Source organism: Meleagris gallopavo, chromosome 8 (assembly GCF_905368555.1).
Source record: "Meleagris gallopavo chromosome 8, MGAL_WU_HG_1.1, whole genome shotgun sequence".
NCBI lineage: Eukaryota > Metazoa > Chordata > Aves > Galliformes > Phasianidae > Meleagris > Meleagris gallopavo.
The window spans coordinates 21,367,498-21,383,581 of record NC_139411.1 but is presented as its reverse complement, the minus strand read 5'-3'; the positions used below and the strand labels follow the sequence as shown (position 1 = coordinate 21,383,581).

At 50.3% G+C, this 16,084-nt stretch overlaps 2 protein-coding genes across 7 annotated transcripts in view; both read right to left on the bottom strand.

Moving 5' to 3' along the window:
• Positions 1-1,078: 1,078 nt before the first annotated feature.
• On the bottom strand, positions 1,079-7,799 carry CPN1 (carboxypeptidase N subunit 1). Its single transcript, XM_085229751.1, has 9 exons — positions 7,173-7,799; positions 5,236-5,432; positions 4,942-5,097; positions 4,672-4,854; positions 4,018-4,129; positions 3,730-3,869; positions 3,409-3,508; positions 2,500-2,618; positions 1,079-1,346 (listed from the first exon to the last, which is right to left on the bottom strand). Exons 1-9 carry the CDS (start codon positions 7,393-7,395, stop codon positions 1,215-1,217), a joined length of 1,362 nt encoding a protein of 453 aa, XP_085085877.1. The 5' UTR covers positions 7,396-7,799; the 3' UTR covers positions 1,079-1,214.
• A 2,086-nt stretch (positions 7,800-9,885) lies between these two features.
• ENTPD1 (ectonucleoside triphosphate diphosphohydrolase 1) overlaps positions 9,886-16,084 on the bottom strand; it is a 30,591-nt gene continuing 24,392 nt past the window's right edge. For all 6 annotated transcript variants that reach the window (XM_019617712.3, XM_003208064.5, XM_085229308.1 and 3 more), the window contains 5 exons: positions 15,715-15,951; positions 14,929-15,189; positions 14,378-14,494; positions 14,044-14,181; positions 9,886-13,941 (listed from right to left, as the gene is read on the bottom strand). In XM_019617712.3, coding sequence (XP_019473257.1) covers positions 13,735-13,941; positions 14,044-14,181; positions 14,378-14,494; positions 14,929-15,189; positions 15,715-15,951 — 960 coding nt within the window. In that variant the 3' untranslated portion in view covers positions 9,886-13,734. The remainder of the gene's footprint in view (positions 13,942-14,043; positions 14,182-14,377; positions 14,495-14,928; positions 15,190-15,714; positions 15,952-16,084) is intronic.

Genomic DNA, 16,084 nt, shown 5'->3' with positions numbered 1-16,084 from the left:
TGCTGGGTTGCTGATGGTGTGAAAAATTCATAGAATTTGAATTCTTTAGATTTTATGAATGTGGAATTGGCCACCATCCCTGGCCCACAGTGACCTGCACAGACTGAAACCACTCACAGCCATGGCAACGTGTGCTACTGATTCTGGCACTTCTCTGTAATAGCTTGAACAGATACCCTCTGAGGGATGGTTCGCCGTGCCTTTCCAAGAAAGACTGAGAGACAGCCTCTGTTAGCAGGCAGAGGTACAAGAGTGTGTGTACTGCTAGGGCTGAAAATGCCACCAGCAGCAGAGACAGGAGAGGACGTGACAGTGAGGAGTTGGACCACGTCTTCTCTAACTGAGCTGCAGTCCACATGCACTGTACCTGCACAATGCACTGCTAGTTGGTGTGCATCCACATTTCCCTCCGTTGATGGACCCAAAATTCAGTTTGTCTCAAAGGAACGAAAAACCACCTGTCCTGCACACCTTCCACTGCTCACCAGCTCTCACCTAGCTGCTCCTTGCTCAGACTAATAGCTTGTGTTGGCTGAAGCAAACCCTTCAGAGAGCCATCTGGTTGGGATCTGAAGCCATAAGGAGTCAGGATAATCCATTGCCTTTGTCGGTGTGTACCGTTTCATCCTGTCTGACTATAAATAATCCCAATGAGCCACTAGGAAGTCCCATCTGCACGGCGAAATAGATGTGACATCACTCACCAGATGAACCTTGGATCACCACGTCCTAGCGGTGCTGCATTCCTCCTTGTGGTGCTGCCAACCAGAATGAGTATTTGTCCAGCTGTGTTTAAAGCTAGACAAATAACTGCTTTAAAACTATCCTTCTCCTAACTACAGACAACTGTCCTTACCTGAGGGTAAAGCTCACAGCATGGACAAGCCAGGATCCACATGCCTGGATGGCAAGGGCAGAACTTGCTGCCTGGACTCATTCCCCCTGCCATGCACCAGTGTCTGAACAGTGCAGTGACTGAGTCAGGAGCTCCCCTGGATGGCCTGAGGGCAGGAGAGCAGAACCAGACACACTCCCCAGATGCATTATGTTGAGAATTACTTCACAGCTTGCTCAGGGATTAAATATTTCCTTATTTAATAACCTAATAACTTGGGCTATTTTAATGGATTGGTGGAAAGTTCACTGGCTGGAGTCTACAGCCAGGCCCTGTACAAGGGCTTCCCTCCCTCTGCTCTTGGACAAATGTGTCATCCTCATCTCTGGGTCCCCCGGCGCACAGCTCTGGGCACTACCTTCTTTTGAAGGGTTTTGTTGTTCGTGTGTGTGCCTGAGGCTTTCCGCTCTGAGGCCTTCTTCACCACATCTTGTTTGAGCTGGAAATGCACCTGTAGAAAGGATAACACCACCCATGTAGCAGTGCTGACCCTGCAGGACCTGCATCTGCTGATGTCTTCCAATCTAGCTCTTGGCCAAGACAAGCACTGCTCAACTGGGAGCTCAATCAGCCTTGGGATACAATGGGAAATTGGTGCTGTGAAAGGCAGGTGGTTGAGTGAGGCTCATTCTTCATCTTTTCTAACCAGAGAGCAGAGAAAATGCACTGCTTTGCATCTCTGTGAGTGTTTAGTACACAGAAAAGCTTAGGACAAAACAGACCTTTTCAACTGCATCTTATTAGCTGAATCCTGCTTAATCAATCTTTCAGTAATGACTGTTTCTGGTAGCTCCAGGCAAAAAGAAAATCCAAGAGAGAAACTTCCATCCAATCAAAAAAGAATCAAACAAATGGCTGTGGGGTAGGGCTGGAACAAGGTAAACAAATCCCTTCATGGTAGGGAAGGGGTGGAGGTAAATGGGGACAGGTGGGCTGCGAAGTCAGACACCAGGGAACAAAGGTAATGTGGGGAAAGGAAAATCTGTTACAAAGGAGAACCAAAGAGCAGGGTGCTTAACCCAGCAAAACAAAGGCCAGGACTGGGCTTGACAGCTCTCTATAAATACATAGAGAAATAAATACCCGGGAAGAAGAGGAGCTATTTAAAGCACACTGTTGGCATGAGAACAAATAGGGATAAACTGACCATAAATAAATTTAGGCTGAAAATTAGAAGGTTTCTAATGCTGAGAAAAGAGCAGCACTGGAAGGACCTCAGAGGCTGGACAGGGTGGGATGAAGAGACAGAGAAAGGGGAGACCACTGCAGTGTAATTAAGGCAGAGCCTTACCAGTGCATGCACAGAGCACCAGACATTCTGGGATGCTGTAGCTGGGGGGCTTTCACCCATCCTCAGCAGAGCCTCTGCCTGAGGCCACATTCTGTTCCCAAGGCAAGGGCTCACCATCCACTGTTTTTATAACTTATTTTGGGTTGCACAGCCTGCTCTCAGGATGGCCTTGTTGGAGCAGCAGCCCCAGCTGGGCAGATGACATGGGAGCCAGTACCACAGCCCGCTGCAGCTGAGGCTGCTTGGTGCGGAATCGGGGGCACATGACATTGCCTTCACCATGGGAGCTGCTGGAGTCCTGTGTCTGACTCACCAGTGAAGGTGCAGCTGGGCCCACAGTAGCTGTCACCGTTTGAGGCTGGTAGCCCTCTGCTGAGGCTGTGATGGTGTAAGTGCCGGGCAGCAGCAGTCGGAAATAATCCCCCATCTCTCCTGGAACACAAGATGAGAAGAGAAAGCTCTCAGAATGTGGAGAAATTGATATTCCAGCAGCACTCACTCAGTGTCCATCCTTGAGGATGCGTGTCCTCCAAACTCCCAGAATTTTTTAGCCTTCTTTCTCAATCTGCTGGCAACGTGAGGCCAGATTTGTGCTGGCAGCCTGCAGGTGATGTCTCCCTAGAGCCACACAGCAGAGGTCAACCCACAATAAACACCAAATAACAGTGCATGGCAGCATTGGCTGCACTGCTCTCAGCAGGGAAATGCAGATCTCAGTATTGCCGGTCAGACAGGAGCAGGCCTAGGGGCATCCACGGCTCCAGTCTGACTCCTTGTGCAGAACACAACCCTTAATTCCCATCACATATAATTTGGCTGCATTTGGGTTACCAGCAGCTTTAATCTCCCATCAGATTGGCTGCTCCCCTGCTTGATTCTTCCCATGTAAGGAACCCCCGAGTGCACTTTGTGGTGCTTAGGGATGGGGGCTGACAACACCGGGGAGCAGCATGTTATGGATTACTGAGAGAATCTGAGTATATACCCATCTAGGGACCTGCATGGGCACTGCAAATCTGAGTCACGACTACAAGCAGCCTGTGTCATTTCAGCTGAGTTGGGCTCAGCCTGGTGGGGAGGAGGTGGAGGGGGACCTTCAGTAAAGCTGCAAGGATGACAGAGCCAAAGTTCTGATATAGTGGGCAGATTCACAGAGGGCAGCTTGGGAGCTGCGGGGCATACTGAAGAGCACAGAAGCACCACATGAGGACTGGAGACCCACCAGAGGTGACGTCATGACTGATTCCCTGGACAGAAATCACTGCTCCTGCAATGCCATTGTTGTTCTCGTCTGTAACCATCCCTTTGATGCCCTGGTGAATCTGTAGGGAGGGAGACAGTGCTGGTCAATGCCCCTCTGATGCTCAGGAGGGCACTTCTGGGTGCTGGAGGAGGGCAGAGCTCTGGGAATGGCTCCACTTTTCCCCTTCCCTGGACGTGCTGGGGACGTGCTGGCTTTCCCCACTCCAGCACTCTCAGTGCCTGCTGCTCCCCTGCCACTGAACTGCAGGAGAGGGGTGCAGGTCCCAGATCATCTCCTCACCTCTTCAATGAAGGCAACAAGTGCCTCCCGGTTGGCCATCCACTGCCGCTCCAGGTCCTCCTTGGGGGGGAATTTATTGCAGCTCAGCTCCAGAGTGATCTCAAAGCAATTGGTGTAGAGGTAATTGAAGTCTTGCATGCCTGGAAGAGGAGAGCCAGTAGCCAGTGGAATGCAATGTTCATCCCCATGTCCCAGCCCTTCTACCAGAATTGCCCCTCTCTCCTTTACAGCCCCAGGATGTTTTGCCCAGCCCTGCACCCCGCTGGGTCAGGTGCTGCCCTGCCCTACCTTTGCTGAGCGAGTACCAGGATGCCCCGTTGGTGATGCCATCGACGAAGTAGTCCCCACAGTTCCAGCCGCGGTGCATCCAGCCATGGGCATACGAGTATGTCTTGGCTAGCTGAAAGAGCGTGGCCAGGAGAATGTGTATTAGGAAAATTTGGGCAACTTATGTTTCTGGCATCCTTTATGCCTTTCTCAAAGATTGCTGTTTATTTTTAGATATGAAGGCGGGGTTCAAATTCGGACAGTAAATCCAAAGCCCTCCTTTGCATAAGACAATTTGAAGAGCAACTGCTGTTTGAGTCTCCTAATGCACACTCTATATGTGGGGATATGGTTCAGATGCTGGCACAACCTCATTCTGCCAGCAGCTCTGTTATTTCATTGCATTTCTGACTTCAGAGGCTGTGTGTGGATTGCTCACCTCCTGCCCAGGCTGCAGCCTGCTCTCAGCATGTCCTGGTGAGCCCTGTGCTTCCCAGGAGGGCTGAGCTCCAGCTCACACTTATTTTTCTCATTAGCTGTTCTAACGCCTATTCTTGTCCTGGCTTTCTGTGTTTCCTAATGGAAGACTGAAGGCACAGTTTTCTGGAACATTCAAACAATGGAGAAAAACCACAGGCACAACCAGTGCTGTTGGGACCAGCATCCTGTACTCACCTTCTGGAACAACTTATCGTCAGGGGTGGGTGTGTTGGCCGTGCGCCGGTGGCTCCGGAACCGCTGGTCTTGAGACTTATCATAGGGATAGTTGGCCACGACTGCACCGCCGTGCAGGTTGGCCGACAGCACAAAGTTGTAGCTGCCAATCCACTGGATCACGGCCAATGTCTCGGGCTCCACCTGGGAAGAGCAGAAGAGAAGAGCTGTGATGAGCATGTCAGTACTGTAGGAGGATGCTGCAGCACTTGCAGCATTGCAGGCCAATACCTGGCTCTTCCAGTTGTCGGGCAGTGGGATGTGGTGGTTGGGCCCGCTGATTTCCCCACTGTAGTACATGAACGTGTTGAGGTCAGGGAAGTTGCGGTTCAAGTCCACTCCATTGGCATTGTTTCTCCCCGTCAAGTACCCAATGCCATCTGGGCCCTGTGGGGCAAAGGGCATTGCAGGGGTGAGAATAGAGTGGGGCAGCACCGCCACAGCAAAGCAGACCTGCAGAAGCCCCCAATTTCATAGAGTTTTTCTGCCCCTACCATCTGGAAGCAGCGCTCGCTTGCCTGGTACCTGGTTGGCAGCCACTTCGTACCCATCAGGGTTCATGGAAGGCATGATGTGGATGCGCGTGTCGTGCAGCAGTCGGGTGACCCGCTCACTGCCCCGCCGGTACTCCTCACATAGGAACTCTGAGAGCTGCAGCAGCAGTTCACGGCCCAGCACCTCATTCCCGTGCATGTTCCCCACGTACTTGAATTCCGGCTCCACTGGAAAGAGCAACACAGCAGTAGCACCATCAGCTGGGGCTGGAGAGCCCCTTCACACTGCAGGAAGCCCAGGGGTCCCCAAGTGAATGGCATAAGATGGTCTCTTCACTTGGAAAATGCAGAATTTAGTGAGGGATGGCTGAATGGTCCTCATGTGGGCTGCTCTCTGTTTTGCCATAGCCCAGGTTCACCACTGGGCTGCTGCTTGCCTCTGCAGTGGGCATGCAACCATTGCTGGCAGAGTGAGAGATACTGGGAGAATTCACTTAAAAAAGAGGCCCATCTTTCACTTGAAAGGTACAGACAAAACAGGGCATTGGCAGGCAGAGCTCAGGGATCTTGTTGCACTGTGGTTTCAGCCACCAGCAGTGATTTCTGGGGTCTGTGACAATGTGAGGAAAAAAGTCACTTGCTCACTGGGTGCCTCCTGCTTCCAGACCCCAACGATGCTTCCAGAACCCAGCCATGCTTGGAGAACTCTACATCTTCCCAACACAACCACACTGCCAAAACCTAACAGTGCCTTCAGAACCCAACCACACTGCCAGAACCCAACTGTGCTCCAGAGCCCAACGATGCCTCCAGACCCCTACAATGCCTTCAGAACCCAACTATGCTTCCAGAACCCAACAGTACTTTCAGAAATCTCAGTGCATCCAGACGTGCTGAAGACAGATGCTAAAACAATCCTAGTTTTGGCACAAGATGTTGCTTTTCCATATTTGTTGCCAGTGACCTTTGGATTGCCATGCCTCAGCGAAGGACATTGCGGGTGGGCAATATGTTGATCTGGTTAGGTTTCAGGAGACTTGAGAACTGACTTAATTAGGTAATCCTGTTATTAAATCTATAAAAACATCTTGGGGTTATGTGCTGCCTTCATTTAAAAACAGGTCTCAGCAGGGACTCCTCATCTGCCGTAGTGTGAAGCAGGACTTGTCAGCCTTTCTTGATACATAGACCCCTAAACATTATCCACACAGACACAGAAGCCTGAATTACTGCATATAAGCCAACTGACTTAAAAGTCTCCCTTTTCACAGTTACTTTCCATGGGCTTCAAAGGGGCCTGAAGAGTCTGAAAGACACCATACATGTGGAAGTACCCAGAAGCAGGGCCACAAGTCCATGCTGCTTAGAGAACTAGGCGCAGGTTGAGCTGAGCCTCTGCCCAATGCCCTTCCGCAGCCCTCCCAGCTGCAATCCTGTGGCTCTGCCAAAGCAAACCCTGGCAGAGCATTATCAGAACTCTGGCAAAGGGACCACGCTGCCTGGATGTGTGAGCCCCCGCACTGATGAGCAAGCAAAGGCTTGAGAAGACAAAAGATAATGCAGGAGGCAGGCAAAATCTTGCCCAGATCTCCGTGAGCTGCTGCCAAGGTGCAGTGGGGCCACTCGGCACCAGGTGTGTGTGTGGAGATGTGCGAGGTCCCAGCACCACCCCGTGCAGCCTGGACAAGGAAGGAGTGCACTCCTCTCTCCCACCTCTGCCCGGTTTTGGGGCAGAACAGGGCGGCGGGGCAGGTGGGTGCTGGGATGAGCTCTCCTGCGTCATCCCGCACTTATAAACAGAGCTGCGGCCAAAGTACGCGCCGGGGCCGCGTGGCCAAAGGCAGAGCTCCGGCACCGGGAGTCCCACGCGGGCAGAGAGGCGGCTCCTGGCCGTGCCCCGTGGTGCCGCGTGGCAGCGCTAGCGCTGTCGGGGCCGCCCCGTCCCGGTCGCCGCGTCTCCGTACTTACAGGGTTCGTGGATGCCAGGGTAGTCGCTGAACTCCAGCACGTAGAGGTGGCGGCCCTCGACGCTGCGTCCGATGCTGTATATGCGGGTGACGTACGGACATTCGCTCTGCACGCGAAACAGAGCCCGCACCATCTCCTCGTAGCGGTGGTGCAGGAAGCTGACGGCAGCCGCTACCTCGAGCAGGAGCAGGGTCCCGGCCAGCGGCCGCAGCCACCCCGCCATCGGCCCCCGGCTCCCTCCTCCCCGCCCGGAGCTAAAGTGCAAACTGGAACCAGCTCTTTCCAGTTCCCCCGCCAAGTGCCAGCCCCCTGCACCTGCGGGCGGGGGGCGGTGGGAGCGGGGGCAGGGATGCTTCTCCCGGCCGCCCGCTGTCTGCCCGCTCTCCGCCGTCGGGGAAGCGTCCGGAGTGCGGCTCACTCATTAACCGGACGGCAAACAGGACCCCGCGCCCCGGGAGGCGGCAGCGCAGCGCTGGAAGCGGGCGGAGAGGAGCGGGGGCTCCGCGGGGCCGCTTCGCCGGCAGGGAGCGGGGCCCCCACGGGAGGGACGCGCCGTGAACCAAGCCCCTGCTCGGGGGCAGAGCCGAGCGAGGCGGGGGCTTCACGGCGCGGGCGGTTCCCCCCGGCCCCGCTCCGATCAGCGCTGCTCTCCTGCCCCATCTCCTGGGGAAGCGGCGGTGGCACCGCGACGGCACGGCCCCGGCTAGCCCCGCACGCCCGCGGCACGGCTGGGGCCGGGGATAGGTACAAGGACAGGAGCAAGGTCGCACTCTCGCGCCTTTCTGCCCGAGCAGCAGTCAGAGAGCAGCGCGAGGTGCGATGCTGCAGTACAGAGCTCTGCCATGCGAGGAGGGGGCACGATGATGCCCTCCGACAAGCACCGGGCAGAAGAGAGCCCCAAAGCTTAAAGTCAACTGAAAAGGTCTGGCTATCAACAGTTGCAGAGCGATTCTGGATTTAGAGGAAGCCAATTCCGCTTCACCTCTCTGCTGCAGACGTTCTTGCCCAAGGGGTGTGCAGTCATCTATGCTGCTCTGCCCATGGATGGACTCAGTGATGCTAAAACACTCAAAACAGCAGCTTTGCTGCTCTGTCCGTGATAATAACAAGGCATTCCTGCTCATAGCTTCAATGCAAGCCGTGCAGGCTGGAAAGATAGTAGTTATCATACTAATGCCTTCTTCCAGCTTAGCTCCATTCCACCACTTCCCTGTTTGCCATTCAGCGTCAGAGCAACGCACATCTAAGCATAGGATCAGCATCACAGCGTCTTTTGTTATTTAATGCAAAACGGCCCTGGGATTGCCAGCTCTTCCCTGTACTGATAGGAAGCCAAGGAGAAAAAGCAGAGACTGCAGGGCCATTGTAAGCAGGATATGGTGGGGCAGTGGCAGGCTGAGATAAATGGTGCTTCCAGGGGACACATGGAAAAGTGCACACTTTCCTATGGAGATGGATGACACTGACGTGGGAAACAAGAAAAAGAAATGGCAGAATGCTGGATCCTAAAAAAGAGCTGTGAGCAAGATTTGGGGTGGGCAGAGAACACATCTCACGCATGATATGTCTGGAGAATTAGTCAGCGTTATCCATAACACAGGCATGGAGGCAGCCCACCAGCAGGCAGCAGGTTTGAATCAAACAAAAGGAAATAGCTCTGCACACAATGCACAATGAAATTACTGCATCAAAGCTGAGAGTTTAATGAGAGCAAAAGGGAATGGGATGAAATCACAGGGAACATCCACAGGGCATCTGCAGCCTGGATAACTACACAAGGCCAGATGCAGGCATTTGATCACACATCTAACATGTTAAAGCACTGATGGAAGCAGAAACAAACAACATAGAACATAGAAACAGCACAGGAAGTAAACAAAGACATCATTTGGAAAATGCAGCAAATACATCTGGGACAAATTATCCCCTCTCCCCAGATGTTCAAAGACGGAGCAACTTTGAAGCAGAACGGGGAGCACGAGCAGGAATGTGCTGTGCCACAGCAGAGAAGTGGAGATGAATGCAATTCCTACATTCCAGCCCTTAACCCCACTGCTCCTCTGCTTGCGCAGGTGACAGGATCCTGGCCTTGGACAGATCCCTTGTGGTGCCTGAGATTTCATTCTGGCCATCTTTTTACCAGAGAAAGGCTGGAAAATGTGAGGGAAATTCAAGATAAGAGCTGTATGAGCAAACTGGGGAGAGTGCACACTGAAAGCAAAATGAGTGGTGACAAGCATATTTGCCTTGGCTGGGCTGCAGTTGTGTGCAGACAGAGCTGCGGCCCTGAAGCAAGAGGAAGCCTTGCATCCTTCACCTGTTTTGCAGGGATGATCATGAAGGCACAGAGCCGGTGGTGCTGGAGTGAGAGAGAAGGATGGCAAGGACAGAGGAATGCAGGGCTGCAGTGTTGTGGGGGGGGGACAAACTGCTTTGGGGAGGTCAGGATAAAATGAAGCCAAGAAAATATGAGATTTTGGCACTAGGTGCCTTCCAGGATGTGCCTTGAGGTAGGAAGGGACGTGGTGCATTGCTATGCCGGAGGAGATGCTGCCCCTCCAGCCACCAGGAGCTCCAGATCTGACACAGAAAAGCAGTGGGCAGCTGGTAGCAGAGAAAACCTCACCTCAAGACTTTTCCATCTTCTATGCCAAAAGCTTCATCCTACCCCTGGGTCATTCCCATCTTCTGAAAAGCAGTCTGAGAGCATTGCTGGCATGGGTAAAGAAGCCTTTATTGTGATAAGGATACAGAGAATCGGTGTGTGTATCAGAATAAACTGAGACCCATTTCACCAGGGTGAAGCCACATGAATTGCACAGCCGAGTGACAGGGCACAGGGACTGCTTTCCTCAGCCCATGCAGAGGGGAGAGCTGGCTGTGCTGGGTGAGGAATGAAGGGTACTTCTTAAGGTCTGCTGCGGAGTGGGTTGCTCTCTGCAAGAGGGGTGGGAAAGCTTCATCCACCCAGCAGCTTTCTCTTCTCTCTCCCCGACTGTTACTGACAGTTTTGCCTCTGATCCAACTCTGAGGTGAATGGGAGAGAGCTTGTGGGTGTGGAAGTCATCAGCCCCAGAGGGCTCAGACTGCTCCTGTGCTCAGCCAAGTGAGCAATTAGCCTGCAAGGAACCTTCACAAACAGTACTGCTCAACATCCTAGCCTCCATGCCATGCAACTCACCCTGCAGCACCTCTCATGGCTCCTCCTCCTGGTGACAAAACACAGGGACAGGAGAGACCAGGGGCTGGGGTCTGGACAGCCCAGTGAAGCTGAGTAGCATATAAATATATTCAAGACAAGAACGTGCGGTGTTAAAATATGTTTTAAAGCAGAAGAGCAAAACTGAAGAGGAGCTAGGAGCTGGAAATTAAAGCCAGACTCTAGCAAATTAGAAATAAGGCACAGATATTTATCAGAGAGGCAGATCAACTGTATTAACAAAAGAAATGATATGACATTACTAACACTGGACATATTTGGAAATTCCCCCCACTATCTTTCATAGTATTCATGGTGGGTGAAGTCCTTGAGTGACTCTGGAACGTACACTTGAGCCATACACTGCTGGGTCAGACACAGCACAGAAGCAAGAAAATTAACATTCATTAAATCTCATATCTGAGCCAGGGTTTTAGGCAGCTTCCACAGACCGAATCCTGCAATGGCAGAGGAGGTTGTTGAGAAGAACAACCATACCTTTTGCTGGGAAGGTTCAAGCACAGCCAGTGAGTGATGCGGGTCTCGCCACAGTAGGATGCCCTTAGCCAACCTATTCCTGGAGCCTCAGCTTGCTTGGTGATTTCAATGGCACAGCTGGTATCCCCTTAGAAATACTAGTTCCAAGGATTGTCTCATAAATGTGTTCTAAAAGTCATTAAGTTTTAAAAATAACATAATTAATATATTTATCTCCTCTGGGGCCTTTTACCTTTTGATTTGTTGCTGTTTTGTGAACAGAACAGAAGGAAGACAAGAGAAAGCCATGATACCAGACAATCACCTGACTCCAGAAACAAAGGCTTACAATGGTAATACTGTAGTACCTGCAAGTAAAGTTACAAAGCACTGCTGAAGCTTTTCTCCCAGGTTCTGTACTTCAACTCCTTTCCTCTGGCATAAACCTTTAGCAGGGACCAGAACAGCAGACTGGCACAGGCTCTCTCCATGCCAATTTCCACATGGATTTTCTGCATCTGTTTCAGAAACTTCCTGATGGATCTGCCAGACAAAGCTAAGCAGCACTGGCAGCTGCCGGCTCCGTGATGAGATCTCCTACCTTCCTACCCTGACCAAAGATTATTGTTAAGTCTCATCTATATACATGTCCTGGGTGAAAATGACAGAAAGAAGGCTCCACGTCTAGATGAATTCCCACATCTCTGTGTAAAACAAATTGGAAAAAGAACAAACAGCGTGGGGAAATGTCATTTGTGGGTTGACCTCGATCACTTAGAGAAATGTTCTTAGAACAGTATGTGTTCCAGCAGAGCAGGCAGAAGGCAAAACATCTCATGACAAAAGACTGATGTACACCACGAGATAGCAGCCATTCTGGAGTGCCATGGCAGTAAAATAAGGCCAACTTGCAAGAGCTAAACTGAACAAAACAGCTCCTTACAAAACCTTAAGTGAACAGATCTGACCCTGAGATATATGAGTAGGAAAAAGAGTATAGATCAAGAGAACAAGGGCTGTTACTTTTATATATGGTGTTAGGGCATCTACTACCACTTGTTGCTGAAACCTTTGGTGTCCAAACTTCAGGTGTACAAAATTGCATGGAAGGTGACTCAAGAGCTACACGTGTGTCAAGACAAAGCACTTTACAGAATGAAGGTCAATATTTAATATGATACAATGCTGACTTCCAAGCACCAACAAGAATAGAAGGGATTTTGATAGCAAAGAGTAGTCTTTTTGAAACTGGCGGATCAAGATCCATCAGAAGCTAAAGCCAGCTAATTCAGAGCAAAAAAAAGAGCGTTTTTGAAAAAATGCCCTAACATCTTACTATAGGACAGGGTATATTTTCCCCTTTACCTTCAATATGTCATGGCTCCTACTTCCAGGCATGAACTAGAAACAAGTAGGGGACATTTTCCAGCCTGCACTGTGCGGAAGGACAAGCTGGGAAAGCACAAAAGCCCTGAGCTATACATCTGTGTTTGCCCAAGGGAGAAAGCTTCATCCAGGTTGCATCTCCTGCTTTTCCTGCAGCTTTGCTCAGGGAAACAGGCAAAGGTGACCCTGCTATGCCTTTCTCTCCACAATATCTGCTTTCTTTTGGCCTCCAGCACATGTGTTTCATTAATCTAAGAGATTTCTTAGATTACTGCCCAAGAAAATAGGTACCAGTGGTTTCCAATTGCCATAAAAATTGATTGCTGACTTACCTCCCTGTTTTGGGCCATGGAATAGGTAACAGAAGAAACCGATTCATAAACCTGATCAGTGGCACCATCTAGTTGTGCACTAGAAGATGGGCTGTGGTAAGTGCACTTATAGCACCTAGGTGTTACTGTTTGGGGAGTAGCCTAAGCCATGAGGGAAAGAAAGGCAAATTTTCCATGCTTTTGCTGATGGAAAGTGTGGCTGTGTGCGCTCCTGCTGGCTCTTACCAGCTGTCTTTTTGTAAAGGGAAATGGCCCAAAAAACATTTTCCCTAGATCAGAGACTTCTGTATGATCAGCACAATGACAGTGGATTGTTTTAATGGATGTATACTTGGAGGCACGCTGATCAGATCAGAGTTCCTGTAGATATATGTGCTCACTACTTGTCAAGAATCCTTGGCTAGGATGAGCTTTTCCTACAATAATCAGCAATGTCTGGCTGGGTACTCATGTTTTGATGCACAGTCAACCTAGGGACATGGGAATGGCTCAGTGTAACAGTGAGCCAGCTTTGGTCCAGCAAAAACATCAGGAAGATGTGGGAAAGAGGCTTCTTGCCACCTGTGCAAGGAGCAGACCGCTGCCAGAGCCCAGCTAAGGACCAATAATCACCAGCACGCTCAGTTTCTTCATTCCCATCCCTTCTTGTCCCAGAGCGACATTTGGGAGCATGACCAGCCTTTGAGGGCTAGCTGGCTACACGTGACCACGCCTGGCAAGCAGAGATGTGCTGGTGCAATTTCCCTGCTGGAATGGCTCTCGGGAACAGCTTCAGCAGAGGAGAAGCTGGATCACCCTGTGTGATCACTCCCAAGAGCGGCGTGTGGGACCCTGAGATTACTCTTGCAGGAGCACTGGCTCCCAAAGATTGGTGCTGCTTTTTTCTTCATAATGCTATGCACAAGGCAATAAAAATAACAAGCAGCAGAGTTTCAGTGAATGAAAATACGACCCATTCAAGAAGGGAACGCTCGCTTGTCTGTCCGTGGTATAGAGGTGGCGAGACTGGTGTCCCAACATCTGTCAGTGCAAGTGAGGCTTAAAAGAGACAAATGCCCTTGTTGTACACAGTCAGTAGCTTCAGAGAGAGGGATTCTGCACTACAGCCTGGTCTTCAGTGGGCTCCTAGCCCTGAGCAGCTGGGGCCCCTCTCCCTCCATAGCTCGTCCTAGACGATCCCTTTCTGCAGGCACTTGGGCTTGTGGAAGAGAAGCCAGGCAAGCAGGATCACTGATACCAGCACAAGGGAGCACAGAACCATCAGCCCCACATAGCTGCTGTAGGAAAGAGGAGGTGCAGGAGGCTCCTCCGCAGGGATCATGTTGGTCAGGTTCAGCATGTAGCCCAGCGTCCAGCCTGCATCGCTGCTGCCAATCTGAAATGGAGAAGAGCAGAATCAGAGATGGAAGGTGCCAGGGCAGTATCATCCCTGTGGAAGATGGGTAAAGCTGTATAGCAGAGGTGGCAATCAACATACCTTTCCAAGGAAGTGGATCGTTTGCCAGTTCTCTATAGTGAATCCATAGCCATTTTCCAGTAGGGAGAGGATATAGGCTCCAGAGAAGCAATATTCGCTCAGGTACTTTTCTTTTATTTGATGATACTGTAGCTTCACCTAGGAAAAGAGGGAGAAGTCACCAGGCTGCTAAACCCATTTTCCTGCAGCTCCAGCTTGCACTTGAACATTCACTGCAGGTGCTGAGGGATGCCTGCCTTGGAAATTACCCCCAGCCACACACCCTATTGGGAAGCATCAGCAACGCTTGGGACTTGGTCACTCTGCCCCACTGCAGAGAAGCAGCACTGCTCACCTCATGCCAAGGCCGGGCGCAGAATTTCTCAATAGCACTGGTCACTTCGCCCAGGGTGAAGGGGACATCATTTGTCAGGTTCAAAAAGTTCATCACAAAGTAGAAAGCAGAAAAGGCCTGAAAGAGAATATTTTAACTTGAGCAGGACAACAGTAATCCCACAAGACAGCTTTATTTAGAGAAACACAAGAAACAGTCAGGTGAGCTGGCTGGCTTCAGTAATGCTCACACAGTTTTGTACATGAATCAACTCTATGACACATGGCCTGTGACAAGCTCTCCTGTCCCTGATGCTGGCCATTGGGAGGGACAGCTTTAAAAATGAATGTAAATGAAGTACCACTGCCTGGTAGGCCGGTACTACTATGGTAGCTCTTATATTTGTTGTCTTCACAGCCAGACAACAAAGACTATTTTTGTAGTTTCACGTCTAAAAAGTTATCTTGGAAATGAACTTCTGCCCCACTCATGGATAATACACTCCAGCATTGTTCTGAGTTTCTCTTCTTCTGATGATCTGAATTATAGGGAGTTGAAGAATGCAAACCTACCCCAAAGTCCCCCTGTAATGAAGGTAGATATATCCCATTGAAGGAGCAGCTGGAGTAAGGACAGTCGCTTTTGTTAAAGAGATTCTGGATATTTCTTCGGCATTTTTCATAATTCCCCTCTCCTTCAATATACAGCTGGCTGAAAGGGAATTGTTTTTTCTCGACTGACGTACAAGGGTTTTTGAAGAAATTACTGATACTTATAGTTCTCTGATATCCTTGGTGAAAGCATGGATCAAAGAGGCTGCCGTTCTCTGTGCTCTGAAAATAAGATTCACACAAGCTGTTATATTTCACTCTAGAATAACACACTGGGAAAAAACACAAGGAAGGGTGACCACAAGGCACTTGTCATGGTACATCGTGCCAAGACACACAAACACTGGGTCAAAGGTGAGGATAAACTTAAGGCTTTAGCCATAATTTGGGACATGTGGCTACTGCTTTTTGCTCTCTTGCATTCTCCCTATCAGACCTTGGGCAAGTTCCAGCCATATTTTCTGAAGCTGCTGTTGCTTTGGGATTCTCTCAGATGGTGAAGCACCATCTCCACTATCTTTTTCAGTCAAGCACAGTATTGCTGCTATCTCATGCCAATCAGTCAAGACATCTCCAATTGAGAATGTTGGCTGTCATCTGTCATCTAACCAAACTTTATGGAGGATAACAACACTTTCCAAATCCAGGCTAAGTGATGCGACTTTTAGCCAGGACACAGCAGCACCAGTATGTCAAAGCTGTGAGAGTCCAGTGTGAACCTCTACCTACCACCCTAGATATACTTGCCTGCAGGTCCCTGGCCAGTTTCTGTTGCAGAGCCTGGTCCTTTCCATAGCAAAGGAAGCTGTGTGTATACACTTGGTAATCCTTGCCATAGAGGCGGAAATACAGCAAGTTCTGTGGGGACTCAGAAGAGATTTCAGCTGGTACAAATGTAATCTGTGTTGAGGCTCCTCCAAGGTCTAATGCTCCTGATGTCTCACTTGTGGATTTCAGTGAATGTAGAAATTTTTTCCAGCCAGACTTGAAAAAAATTAAAAGTACAGATACATTAGGCATGGAGAAAATGTACTCGGGAACAAAAACAGAAAGTCTTCGTAGAATAGTAGCAGAAGGACAGAATGCAGGAAAGGGAGTACGGCTTCGAGGGGGGCAC

Excerpts from the sequence above, each read along its gene's own strand:
- CPN1 (XM_085229751.1), bottom strand. The coding sequence starts at position 7,395 with ATGGCGGGGTGGCTGCGGCCGCTGGCCGGGACCCTGCTCCTGCTCGAG. Across the intron at positions 4,130-4,671 it reads ACGATAAGTTGTTCCAGAAG|CTAGCCAAGACATACTCGTA; the intron begins GTGAGTACAGGA and ends ACGCTCTTTCAG. Across the intron at positions 3,870-4,017 it reads CTGGTACTCGCTCAGCAAAG|GCATGCAAGACTTCAATTAC; the intron begins GTAGGGCAGGGC and ends CTCCTCTTCCAG.